Source organism: Xiphophorus couchianus, chromosome 13 (assembly GCF_001444195.1).
Source record: "Xiphophorus couchianus chromosome 13, X_couchianus-1.0, whole genome shotgun sequence".
NCBI lineage: Eukaryota > Metazoa > Chordata > Actinopteri > Cyprinodontiformes > Poeciliidae > Xiphophorus > Xiphophorus couchianus.
The window spans coordinates 14,212,360-14,226,896 of record NC_040240.1 but is presented as its reverse complement, the minus strand read 5'-3'; the positions used below and the strand labels follow the sequence as shown (position 1 = coordinate 14,226,896).

Sequence of the window (14,537 nt, the reverse complement as noted above, 5' to 3'; positions counted from 1 at the left end):
AGAGACAAAAATGTGGGGGATAAGAAAGGGATGAGCAGAAAGAGGAGTCGAAAAGGGCAATTGGGGTGACAACATGAGCCAGGAGAGAAGAGGACAAGACGGAAGGTAAGAAGGTGAAAGGCAAGGTGGATAGGAAAGCAGAGGTGCAGAATCGGGGACAAGAGGTGGGGGAGATGAGAGTTGACAGGACAAGACGAGTGGAAAGGGAGATGCAGGAAGAAAAAGCCATCAAGGAGACTCATGGGGGAGCAAAGAGGTTGTAGACACAAAGAGATGGGGACACTGAGAGGAGTTGAGAAAAACACAGAAGGACAGACAGTCACTGGGAAACTGACAGTTGCCATCTGCACATGAAACTAAAATTGTGATCATGTACCAACTCCACAAAAGCCAAGCGGAGCAGCCAACTCATAGTCTGTTTCCTCGAGGTCACAAAAGTTTGTTCAGATAGTTACAATACAAAGAGTTGAAAAATTTAGCTACATAAGGAGGTTGATTGGGAATGTAAACACCATATGCTGACTTAATCTGTCCATCTGAATTTTTTTCTTCTGTGACCAGATTGTCCAGTGTATGCAAGTGTTAATTTTTAGAGCAACTGTCTTTTTCAGTAACTGGCACCACCACCTTAAATCTGGTCTTAACTGGATTCTTTCTGTAAAACCTGCAGGAAACAGTTTAAAGCAGAACTGTCTATTTTGTTGTATAAGAACATTTCACATGTAGTTTTTGACTTGAGACAAACGAAAAACAAAACTTGATTAATTCAGTCAACTCAGGATGTGATATTGTATTAAGATGAGCATATTAAGATAAATCTGTGTCTGCCAGGCATGTAAACAGCTTAATTAAATTACTCTTAGAATCAAAGTAAAGTCTGTAATTAGATTAGTGTGTGATAATTAGATTAGAGTTTATGCAAACAAAGTCAGGTTATACTCATCAGCATAAGATAAGAAAAATGGAAAAACTAAAACTAGGTCATTTCCTCACAAACGCTGCAGTTTGTGCAGCCACCAAAGATTACTGTTTGCCAATTAAGTGACTTCTGAAGACAATTTCTTGTATTTTATTTTTGAGTATTAGAGTATTAGTAGGTTGAATATAAAGGTAGGGCACAGTTTTGACATTTTTACATATTCTTATATCCTTTTAGTTTTTTGCCACAGTTATGCATTCCTTTGTGTTGGCATATCAAAAAAAGTCTGTAAAATATTTTTGTACGTAAAATCTTAATTGGATTATGAATGTAAGATTCACTGAAGTTCATATTATTGTTGTTTTTCCGATTGGCTGGTAATTTATCTGGTTAACATTAATTACAGTGAACTCATGTCATCACTGCAGGGAGGATTTTTTTCACAGGTCACCTGTGAGTCAGCAGTAAAACTGATATTTCCCATTCCTACTGAAAATAACCTTTTCCAGGAGTTGCTAAGTCAAACCAGAGGGACCTGGCCAGAAGGAGAAGACTGATGAAGCGTAATGTGTAGCCAGCTTAAGCCACAGCCAATTAGTTCCACCGTCATACATACGTTGCTGTTTTTAATTGTGCCTGAAGTCAAAATCATAATGCAATTGAATCAGTGAAGTAATATTTCAACTTATTTTAGTTCATTTATGTATTTTAGTCTTGTTATGCTTATTTTTAGGGATGATAGTATGAAAATGGCAACAAGATATTTGAGCTCTTTTACTATTTATTTTTTTGGGCTGCACAGAGGCGCAGTTGGTAGCACTGTTGCCTTGCAGCAAGAAGCTCCTAGGTTTGATTCCTGGCCCAGGGTCTTTCTGCACGGAGTTTGCATGTTCTCCTTGTGCATGCGTGGGTTCTCTCTAGGTACTCTGGCTTCCTCTCACAGTCCAAAAACATGACTGTTAGGTTAATTGGTCTCTCTAAATTCTCCCTAGGTGTGAGTGTGCATGGTTGATTGTCCTGTCTGTTTCTGTGTTGCCCTGCGACAGACTGGCAACCTGTCCAGGGTGTACCCTATCTCTCGCCCGGAACGTTAGCTGGAGATAGGCTCCAGCAGCCCTCCCGACCCCACTAGGGACGAGGGTGTTTGAAAATTGATGGATAGATTCTATTTATTATTATTTTATTTTATTTTTTTACATTAAAGTACTTCACCAATACAACGTTGGTCCTGAGCTGTCTAATGAGATTCAGATATTTTTCATTGGGTCTTGACTGCAATTTCTCTTATTTTCAGCCAAGTACATGGCAATATTCTGGAGAATTAATGTTAAGTCACTTAACTCCATAAATTATTCATACATACAGCTTCTACCCTCAAAGGATAAAATATGTCACATTTTTATACAGTTTTCAAGCAGTTTGACATGTGAAAACTACATAAGAACCAGTGAGGTGGTTCCCAAAGAGCTAAGGTCTTTTCTATATTGTCCCCAATTTCTAGTACAATGTTCCTCTTATTTTAAATGTTTTAAGGTAAAAACATGAAAATCTGCAATATTAGTTAAAACCATGTTACTATAAGCAAATTCTAAATAATTTGAAAGACTTGATGTACACAGTACAGTTGTTGGGCCATACACTTTGAAAAAGTAAAATCAATTTATAAAGTAAATATACAGCACCTTCTAAAATAACTAGCACCCTAAGTAGAGGAGTATAAAAAGCTTAGCAATATTTCATCTTGTTCAATTTCAGTGAAAACTTTGGCAAATTCCAATCTCTAATTAGAATATAATTATTTAGTGCAGCATTTTTAATATTATTTTTTCTGTTCATTAGTTGTAGTATAGATAGGTGGATGGAATAAAACTATGATCAGTGTTTTCTGTGAGAAGGACAAAAGTGACACAAAAATGTAACCTAAAACGTTTCAGTCTTTTTGAGTCAGTTATACAAACACAAATATTTCTTGAAAAGTAGAACTTTCAAATGATCAAAATGAACCTAATTATTATACTGGTTACATTAAGTTGCACAACTGTTTAATGATTATATTTTGAAATGTAAACCCAGCACTGAAATGGATCCAGAAGAGGAAATAATTAGTTTTACAAGCTTAAGTATCCAATCCTATATTACCAGTTTTGAAGATTTACAGACATCAATGTTAGTTTATCATTATTGTAGCTGTCTAAATAATTCTTATCATGGCCATGTTTCAGTGTAGGAACTTTTCATTCAGTTAATATCTCTAGTCTGTTGGGTAAATATATAATGTTATGCTGAGGCCAGTCTTTGCTATCCAATCTTCAAAATAGGAAAGAAGGAAACAGAGCAAAGGTGCTAGCTAGTAACAGTTCTCTTTAAAACATAGAGCCCAAGACTTAGAAATAATGAGCCTTTTAACTCATTATTTAAATTGATATCTCTCAATTTAGAGAATCCCAGCCGTGTTATTGAAAACTTTCATCATGATCAGGAATATTTAGGGTCCAAAACTGCCTTAAGGTTATTTCAGGTAATGAATGACGAGCTATGTTGTCATTATAATTGTATGAGGAATGTTATTTAAATAATATTGTCCAGCCCTGTAAAGTTGATGTCCAATTTTTTGCCATTTGGACATCAATGAATTTATATAATCTTAGTTCAAAGTTATTATTGTTTTGGGGGTGAGGGGACAAATCCTTAGTCACCCACTTCTGCTTTATTTTAGGCTTTATTATGAACAGCTCACTTTTAAAACAGCTGGATCATTCACCCTGACAAACCGGTGAGGAGGCGAGCAGGGAAGAGGAGAACATTTTAGATGAGATAACAGAGAGGGGAGGGAGGGACAGAGCATGGTCCTGTTGTGAACACTGATTACTCCCTGCCCACTTGAGATTGATGGAGAGTGACACAGCAGGCATGCTTTCGCAAGCCCGGACACATCCACACACACGCGCACACACCCCTATAGTATGTCTTTCTACCTTCACAAGGACTTCCCATTGAATTCCATTCTCTTTTCATTCATTTCTACAGCCTAACCCTGACTCTTACTCTAAACCTAATCATTGCCAGTACATGCCTAACCCTACACTAAACCTGTACTCAATTCACACATTAGTCCTAAAACAAACCCTTCCCCAAACAAGAGCACTTCTTCTTATGGGGCCCAGGCTTTGTGGCTCACAAGGAAAGATAGGGCCTCACAATGTAAGTGTTTGTTGGAAAAATGGGTCTTACCAGGTGAGAAATGCTAAAACAAACACACACACACGCTATTACACCATGGCATAAATGCACAATATACATGCATTAGGCAGACGGACACAAAACTGAAGAACTTTTTTGTCTCTCTATGCTGGTTGATGATGACTCTATAGTACTACATTCTGTTCAACACTCTTGCAGTGTGTGCGTGTACACACCTGCGTGTGTGTGTGTGTGTGGACTCGTGTTGAAATGCATTTTCTCCTGTTTCTCCTTATCGCACAAAGTGTGAGTTTGCTTGTGTATGTGCATGGCGGTCCCCACCTGTCTTAAATAGATACGGCTATTAAGACAGACTGTCTAAGAGGCATTTCCCTGCTGTATAATGAAAAAGGTTAGACAATAAGAATGTATATAAATACCCAAAGTTTTTATTAACTATCAGAATAAGAATTAGACATTTCAGAGGCATCGATCACATAAATTTGAAACATAATTATGTGCCATATTTCAAAGACTAATTTGTCAATATTTTACCTATCAAGAGGTTACAAAGATCAAAATTCTTCCAGCAGATCATTAGACACCTACAGTAAGTACCAATGTAAAAACATCTAATACGGTTATCAACATAATGGCAAACGCTGAAGAACTTTTACCACAATTTCAGTCACTGAATGTTATTTTAGTGGCAGTAGTGATGGTGGTAGACATCACTACTGCCTGTAATTAGTGGGTTGCTGGTTTGAATCCCCACTTTGTCTGACTTTGTTGTTGTGTCTTTGGGCAAGACACTTCACTAGACTTGCCTGCTGCTGGTAGTGGTCAGAGGACCCAGTGGCAACGATGCATGGCAGCCTTGCCTCTGTCAGACTGCGCCAGCTACAGTCCAATAGTTTATGTGTGAACATGTGCATGAATGGGTGAATGACTGAATGTACTGTGATGCTTTGAGGTCTTTTATAACATACTATGTAACTACAGGCCGTTTACTGTTTATTTTAGATACTCAGGGAAGAGTTAAAGTGTATTTTAACCAGCTTGTCTGGTAATTTTGCCTTGGTTTCAAGAGATACTAGTAGGTAATTAGCTAGTAATCTGTGAAAATACATAAAAAATTGCATCTTAAAATACATACATTTGGATTATTTTATTTTTGTCGACCACTTTTTTTTTTGCAACTCTTTACTTTCTTTAATCCAAAATACACCCTCCCTCCACATCGCCACACCTGAAAGGTAAGGAGAAAGTCAAAAGTAGTACCTCATCAGCAGGGGTGCGACATGGGCACCAACAAAGGAAAAAACAATGTTCATAACATTAAAAAAAAATTAAGGGTACTGTCAGTAAAATAATTAATAATATCATTATTTTTATCTGTTCTTGGCAGTAAAAGTTAAATGGTAATACTCCCAGACCAAAAAGTAAATATAGTATATTTGCACAACACCCCTACTTATCTGCATGGAGTGGTTTGTTCCTGCTTCAGCGCACTTGGCAGTGTTTAGTAGCAGTCAGTAGAAGACGAGAACGACAGCGGTGATAAGCATGGTGCTTAAATAACTAAATCAGGTTTTCAAAAACAGAAAAAAGAAGAAAGACAAAAGAAAGAGTCAGTTTGCAATCCAGTGTTTTTTCCCAGACAGGTGGGTAAACTGTCATTATCAACCTGTTGACTTAGCTAGCTTAACCACAGACCGATGTTAGCCTCCATTTCACCAGCATTAAATCAGTGAAGGGAAATGTTAGCAAGGTTTTTAAATATTTAACTTGCACTCTGTAGCTTTTGCCACACTTAACAGCAGATGAATCAGAGTCAGCAGCAGCCCCAACCCCTCTTACCAGCGTAACTCCGCCCTGTCCCAGGGAAAGAAAAGGTGCTGATGCATGCCAATTAGCATCAGCACAGGGAGTCGGTGGAGATTTTTCTCTTTATACCATCACACAACAAAATTGCTCACCAAGACACCGCAGTGAAGTTAGTTTCAAGTTGGATATTCGATATTCGAGCTCCGCGGAGTAAGCGGCGTTTAGCTCAAGGTTGATCCGATTTATGAACGTTACTGTCGGCCAGCGGTTCTCTATCGCTCCCGGCCGCAGCGCCCGAAGGTTCACTTAGGGACTATCAACAAATTACCGAACCAAACATTCCTATCAAAGAAATGTTAATAAATGCCTTGAATTGTAACCAACTAACTAATTGTCATTGCTAATTCATGCTTTTACATGAGCCAAAATAGCATCTATAAAATTTTAAAGTCATATACAATATTTTCAATAATTTTAATATTAAATAATATAATGTTTTCTTCAATAGCTTCCAGGTCATGTGACCTAATGACTCTAAATCACTTTGAAACAATTACAATAGTCTCTATAGATGAGGCACAGACATTTGATTTCCATTTTTAGCCATTTTCCATTTTTTATTAATTTTTTTTGTCAAAAATGAGGGTTTTTCTTCAATAGCTTCCAGGTCATGTGACCTAATGACTCAAAATCACTTTGAAATAATTACAATAGTCTCTATAGATGAGGCACAGACATTTGATTTCCATTTTTAGCCATTTTCCATTTTTTATTAATTTTTTTTGTCAAAAATGAGGGTTTTTCTTCAATAGCTTCCAGGTCATGTGACCTAATGGCTCAAAATCACTTTGAAATAATTATAATAGTCTCTATAGATAAGGCACAGTCATTTGTTTTCCGTTTTTATTCAATAGCTTCCAGGTCATGTGACCTAATGACTCAAAATCACTTTGAAGTAATTATAATAGTCTTTATAGATAAGGCACAGTCATTTGTTTTCCATTTTTGATTAATTTTTTTTGTCAAAAATGAGGGTTTTTCTTCAATAGCTTCCAGGTCATGTGACCTAATGGCTCAAAATCACTTTGAAATAATTATAATAGTCTCTATAGATAAGGCACAGTCATTTGTTTTCCATTTTTTATTAATTTTCCATTTTTTATTAATTTTTTTTGTCAAAATTGAGGGTTTTTATTCAATAGCTTCCAGGTCATGTGACCTAATGACTCAAAATCACTTTGAAATAATTATAATAGTCTTTATAGATAAGGCACAGTCATTTGTTTTCCATTTTTGATTAATTTTCCATTTTTTATTAATTTTTCTTGTCAAAATTGAGGGTTTTTCTTCAATAGCTTCCAGGTCATGTGACCTAATGACTCAAAATCACTTTGAAATAATTACAATAGTCTCTATAGATAAGGCACAGTCATTTGTTTTCCATTTTTGATTAATTTTCCATTTTTTATTAATTTTTCTTGTCAAAAATGAGGGTTTTTCTTCAATAGCTTCCAGCTCATGTGACCTAATGACTCAAAATCACTTTGAAATAATTTTAATAGTCTCTATAGATGATGCATAGACATTTATGTTTTATGTTTTTATTTTATAATTCTTAGGAATATTTTCCTTAAAGTTTAAGATTGTTGCTTAATAGCTTTCAGATTACGTCATAAAATGACTTCAAATCTCTTTGAAATCATTCAAGTACACTTTATACATCACACATAGCATCAATGCCAAACAAACATATTACATTTTCATTTTCCACAGATATTTTCAAAAAGTATTTCGAACAATAATGAACACAGTTTCTAGTTTCAAGATTAACTACACAATACACATTTCCAACTGCCTTTTTTTTTCTTTTGAAATTCTGTGCTCTTCATATTCATGCACAGGGCATGGTACCATCGGTCACAGTTGTCACACTGGATCTGTTCACAAATACAAGAAAATATACATGTTTAGCAGTACTGAACTTACTCATCTCCTGTCACACAGTTTGGTGTTTACTTGCTTGTCATTTGTTATATAAAACATTTCATGGCTCCCAAGAGTTATTTCCTGTGTCTACTTCTGAAATTTACATTGACAACTCTTGATTTCTCACCCAGTCTGTCATTCCAGGGCCAGACCCCGGGGCTTTGTATGCAGCGCACATCGCACACCAACAGTGGTCATCGAATACTGTAATCAAGAAGAAATATACAGCATAATATACAGCATATTCAAACAAGATATATATATATATATATATGTATATATATATATATCTATATCTATATATATATGTATAAAACAAAATAGCTAATTATTTCAGAAAATTCATTTAAAATTATTAATACTTGGAGATTACTTAAAATACATTTGTAAAGTAACTTCTCTAAATTATCAAGGTTGCATATCGTTTAGGTATTTTTGTCTGTTTGGATTGGCACTGTTGGTGGTTTATATTTTGTTAAATGGAATTTGCATTTTGTAATGTTTTTATGTTTTTATTGACCTCACGGGCTGCAGGAGCTAATGAGGGCAGACCCTATCTAAGTTGACAGAGTCATTGAAACAGTGAATTAATCGAACTGTCAAGATGTGCTTGTCACAAAGAAATCAAAACTTAGTGTTCCCCAGCGAAAGCAGCGAGATCTGTTTAGTTTTGTTATCTTTATTGTAAGTTCATGTTTTGTATTCCAATGTTTGTATATGTTTTAGTTTTCACATTTATTGAGGTTATTGTGGTGACTTTGATGATGGTGGTTGATCTTAATCAAATAAAATAAAAAACCTTAAATTCACCAGTCGAGACTGGTTCAGTAATGAAAGAGATGGGGAGATTCTAAAATATATATGTGTGTATGTTTATGTATTGTAAGTCGAAATGAAAGACATGCACATATGGTATACCTGATGCATCAAGGATTTGAAGAGCGAGAGTTCTTCTTTCACTTTTCATTGCCTTTTTTGTTGTGTCAAAATCTACATCTGGCATCAGAGGGAAGGCTTCCATCCAAGCTTTTGCCATCTAAAGAAAAAAAAAGTTTTTAAAGACTTTTTTTATTGCATTATAATGCATCAGACTTAAACATTCATGTGGACATATATAGTGTATCCACACATACTAAAACAGGTATGTTTGTTAGTACAGATACCTGTAGTGAAACATCTAAATGTTTCAACATTTAGAAGATGATGGAAGAAGTGTAATTACAAATACTGTGTGGCATGTTGCACTGACCCCAGTTATGGGCTACTGTTGGGGGAGTCTGTATTCCTCCAAGTGAATACACACTCTTTCCACAATTCCGAAAGCCCATTTTAACTAACCATAGAGACTGTATTTGATGATAGACAACTTTTCTCTATAATAATTACACAGTGTCCACACTTGTATAACAAAAAACATGAACTCGTTAATTTACTTTGACTACAATAACTCCACAGCTGCTTCCGTCTTGTTGAATAGGGTGGCGCATTGTCCCCCCTTTCCATTGGATCCCAACCCAGTCTGTTTTTCCATGGCATGTCCTTCTCATTTTGAAGTATTCTCTGGATAACAAACAAAATGATTTGTGTAAGAGCAATTGTATTCTGTAATTACACTCATAAGACAACTCACGCTTTCCTCTTATCAGTTTCTATTAACAACAACAATGTTAAGTTTATTGAAATTAATATTTACATAAATATTTAAATTAATGTAAATATTTTTTACACAATATATTTGTAAAAAATATTAAGGATAATATATTTCCATAATGTATTCTTAAATCTGAATGTCACATACATTAAGATTTTTAACTCAATCTCTATGTGGTCACTTTGCAAATTTATTAATTTTTAATACATTTTAAAAATTTATTAGAGCTTTATTTACTGTATTCTTTTAGCTGCCTTTTGGGAGTCCACAAGCTCAGATGATACTTGTGCAGGATCTATTAGGAACACAGTTCTGGCTTCTGCATTGATGTACTAAAACAGATCAACAAAGGAAAGGGACATAACAAAGAAAAATTTCATTAAAACTAATGTGAATATGTCATGCTCTATCCAAACCATAAAATGAAAAAATATTTATTATAGACAAAAAATTACAAACCAGCAACTTCCAGTGATTGTTGTTCACAAGGACAAATGACAGAACTGCTTCATAGTTGTCAAAGTTTACCTGAAATGGCATTTAAAAATGTTCAAAATTTAAATGTTAACATAAAGAAAAACTTTAAGCACATGTCTCGCAATTAATCTTTTCCCACATGTCAGTATTTACTTTTACTTAAAATTTTTCTTTTCAATGACAAGGTGTTTTAAAAATGATAAAATAATCAATACACTGTTTTACAAGAATTAAGGTGTTAAATATTGCCCTGTACAGGCTGCTGTGGGATGGTGTAAAGCTTGCAGTGATGTTGATGTTAGTTAGTAGGACACATACAAGATATCAAATGAAATTACTTAGCCAAGATTAATGTGGGTGCAACTAGATCAAGATTCTTACTTCTACTTTATTAAATGATTGACATTTACATTACTCTGAAATCCTATATGTAGTGTCTAGTACAGAATTTTTTTTAAAATGTGGAATTAATTATGTAATGTTTTCTAAAGAAGTTGTCCAGCCTTACTGCCATGTTCAGCTCTTCATTTGCATGGATAACCATATATATGACACTTATATTTGGAACTTGCATGGCAGTGAACAATTACATTAATTTTGTCAAGTGTTTCAATGTTTAAAACAGCCAAGTAGTCAGTAAAACATGGCAATTCTTTCAGAAGACTCTTTTAAAACCAACCCAGCTTTTAATTCAAACCTTTTCAAAAAACTAAATCTTGTTCTTCTTTTTATCAACAAGCACACATATTTGCCAAAAACACATTACATATGATTTCATGTTAGAAGTAATTTTGTTGTCAATTTTGTAGCTCTGTGTAAATGATGTGTAACTGTGAAAGTTCTGTTCATTCATCTTATAATGACATAATATAGCAACAAAGAAATCCATTACCTTTGGTAAACTTTGTCTAGGAAGCTCAGTTCTGTCCCCGAACAAAATCACACCAGCTGAGTAGTGATTCAGGATGTAGAAGGTGTCCATGACTCCCAATGCATGGGCAGCCACATGCAGAAGGCTTTCAATGATCTGCACAAGGAATATCATCATTTCCACATATTAAACATGCATCCAAAAGTCTTCTCATACAAATCTCAAAATTGGTTTGTATTAATATTGAAAATGAAGATGTTTTATAAATGACTGAAACAAACACATACCTCCCCTGTCAACCACTGATATGGTCGAAGAGTGCACAAGTCAGAATGATGAATCACAATGCTCCGACCTTTAATCTGTGACGGAACAACTGCTACTACAACTTCTGTGTCACTCTTTTTCCAAAGCAAGGTTAACTGCAAATCAGATATACAAAGAAAAAAAAATCAAAACATTTGAAAGTAATACAATAAAAATGTGTATTTTACAAAATTTAAATAATACTTTATGCTAACAGCCAGCCATAATAAAGACAAAATCTATACCAGACTGCAATACATAGATGTCAATTATGTTATCCCATGTTAACCACATTATGAAATTGTGAAATGCAGGCTATTATTACTTGTTTACTTCTAATGAAATTTCAGAAATGAATATTACAAAAAAATTTTATCAGATAATTTCATTGTTTTTAACAAACTAATTCTTTATGTGGAACTGCAACAGAGCCTCAAAGGTAGGTGAAACCTTACCTGTGATTCTTTATTATTATCATCATCATCAGCTTTGGTGATTTGTTTGTTTGTGCCTTTGGAAGTTCTGGGATTGGGTAATGTCTTTGGGGGATTGAAATACTTGGATTTGGTCTTTGTCTGACCAGCAGAACTTTCCCTCTTGTTCCATTTTTCTTTGGGATCATCCGCCGGTTTAGTCAAAACTCTGACAGTTTTGTCCAGAAGTTTGTCTGGCAGACCATGCTGCATAACATGTTCAACATACCGACCTTGTAAAGATGTATACAATTTTGTGATGAAGTCTGCTGGTCTGAGGTACTTTTTTTTGGCCAAGATGTTCTTTTTTACCAAGCCAAACCACAGCTCCACATGGCAGTTTGTTTCTCTTGATTTGCTTGTTTTATTTGTTGCAGCAGATGTGGGTGTTTTGTACCGTGTTAAGTCGCCAAGTAACATTCCGCTCCACAGTGGGATGATTCCCATGTAGTTCTTCACAAGCACATCAACTATACCAGGACAGCAGTAATGATTTTCTGTGATCTCTGATTCCTCGGACAGAATGTCAACCTGAGCTTGGTCCCGTAAAACTTGGAAAGTCTTTGTAAATGGTGAGTTAGCAATAATGCTGTTGCTTTTGTCACTTTTGCTGTGTTGTGCTTCTGCTGTATGCTGGCCATCTTCATCTTTCTCTGACTTGTTGTTGGAGATACAGCTGTTGAGGTATGCTTGACTTGTTTGTACTAAGGGGTTGCAATGTTTTGCATCAAATAGTACACACATGTTGTAAAACACCTCCATGGCAAGTTGGAGGTTATTGCAGTTTAAAAGGGATGCAAAACAATAGCTTGCATACTCTTTTAAGCCTCGATCACGGGTCTTTTTCCCAAAAGCTTGTGTAACAGCCTTCATAATATGGGCAGAGCACAAGTGCAATACTGTGAAGTTTTTCATTACAACTTTATGTTCATGCACAATCTCAAACGCTCTATGTAGGTACTGTGAAATATCCTCCTTGTTAAAGGCTAGTAGCACACTATTAATGAGAGCCCAGCTGTAGTCAGTTTCTATCTGTGCTATTTTGATTTTGGTAGTGTGGGTCAGTTTTCTGTTGAATTCCATCAACCAGTGTGAAATGGAAGGAACAGTATGGCTGTTGGTCAGTAGCTCAGTTATGGGCAAAGGAGGTTTGTCCTTGCCCATCCCTGGCAAAACCATAGCATAATACAGAATTTTTTTTTCCTGACCAGGTATTTTTTGTACAACACTCCCTGTGGCATCAAGGTGGGGGGTAACAGGTGATGAATTTCTTAGATGGTGGGCCAATATCTAATCCAGTGTCTGTTTGTAAATGCACTGCAAAAGGGTCAATGTGAAGTTGTTGGAAATATCCCTTGGAGTTTGAATTAATGCTTGTTTCTTTAATCAGTTTTTGTGTTAACACGAGCTCAAGTATTATGTCATCATGGAGTCTTGTACTCTTCTTTAATTCTGATGAAATTTTTCTTAAAACATCTTTAGTGAGGCTTTTCGTAATGTTCCCCGCTGTGATTTCTTGGATTGGTGTCTGCCTCAACTTTGAATAGTAGTATTTACTGACACCATCTGCTACAGCTTTGGCTATCTTACCTCTTTTTAAGTATTTTGCTGGTCTGAATCTCCATTCTTTTTTACGGTGTGTCACCGAACCAAGCCGTTTCACAATAAAAGAGATTTCGCTGTCAAATGGTTTAGGGATGTTCTTCTTACTAAAAGTAAATTTTAGTCAATTTTGACGTAAAAAATTAATAAAAAATGGAAAATTAATCAAAAATGGAAAACAAATGACTGTGCCTCATCTATAGAGACTATTATAATTATTTCAAAGTGATTTTGAGTCATTAGGTCACATGACCTGGAAGCTATTGAATAAAAACCCTCAATTTTGACGTAAAAAATTAATAAAAAATGGAAAATTAATCAAAAATGGAAAACAAATGACTGTGCCTTATCTATAGAGACTATTATAATTATTTCAAAGTGATTTTGAGTCAGTAGGTCACATGACCTGGAAGCTATTGAATAAAAACCCTCAATTTTGACGTAAAAAATTAATAAAAAATGGAAAATTAATCAAAAATGGAAAACAAATAACTGTGCCTTATCTATAGAGACTATTATAATTATTTCAAAGTGATTTTGAGTCAGTAGGTCACATGACCTGGAAGCTATTGAAGAAAAACCCTCAATTTTGACGTAAAAAATTAATAAAAAATGGAAAATTAATCAAAAATGGAAAACAAATGACTGTGCCTTATCTATAGAGACTATTATAATTATTTCAAAGTGATTTTGAGTCATTAGGTCACATGACCTGGAAGCTATTGAAGAAAAACCCTCATTTTTGACAAAAAAAATTAATAAAAAATGGAAAATGGCTAAAAATGGAAATCAAATGTCTGTGCCTCATCTATAGAGACTATTGTAATTGTTTCAAAGTGATTTAGAGTCATTAGGTCACATGACCTGGAAGCTATTGAAGAAAACATTATATTATTTAATATTAAAATTATTGAAAATATTGTATATGACTTTAAAATTTTATAGATGCTATTTTGGCTCATGTAAAAGCATGAATTAGCAATGACAATTAGTTAGTTGGTTACAATTCAAGGCATTTATTAACATTTCTTTGATAGGAATGTTTGGTTCGGTAATTTGTTGATAGTCCCTAAGTGAACCTTCGGGCGCTGCGGCCGGGAGCGATAGAGAACCGCTGGCCGACAGTAACGTTCATAAATCGGATCAACCTTGAGCTAAACGCCGCTTACTCCGCGGAGCTCGAATATCGAATATCCAACTTGAAACTAACTTCACTGCGGTCACCAAGACTGTAGGCTTGATTAA

At 35.0% G+C, this 14,537-nt stretch overlaps 2 protein-coding genes across 9 annotated transcripts in view; one reads left to right on the top strand and one right to left on the bottom strand.

Annotated features, from left to right (window-relative positions):
• The window catches only part of LOC114156180 (CUB and sushi domain-containing protein 3-like), a 404,435-nt gene that overhangs the window by 207,757 nt on the left and 182,141 nt on the right, over positions 1–14,537 (top strand). The window lies entirely within an intron of this gene.
• On the bottom strand, positions 7,511–12,973 carry LOC114156181 (uncharacterized). 2 transcript variants are annotated; one of them, XM_028036461.1, is made up of 9 exons: positions 11,673–12,973; positions 11,199–11,333; positions 10,933–11,067; positions 10,023–10,091; positions 9,801–9,895; positions 9,346–9,472; positions 8,831–8,948; positions 8,040–8,116; positions 7,511–7,863 (listed from the first exon to the last, which is right to left on the bottom strand). In XM_028036461.1, the coding sequence occupies exons 1-9, from the start codon at positions 12,867–12,869 to the stop codon at positions 7,753–7,755; spliced, it is 2,064 nt and encodes a 687-aa protein (XP_027892262.1). In that variant the 5' UTR covers positions 12,870–12,973; the 3' UTR covers positions 7,511–7,752. The 2 variants fall into 2 exon arrangements, with proteins under 2 accessions (XP_027892262.1, XP_027892263.1); XM_028036462.1 differs by lacking the exons at positions 7,511–7,863; positions 8,040–8,116; positions 8,831–8,948; positions 9,801–9,895 and having other exon boundaries at positions 9,023–9,472.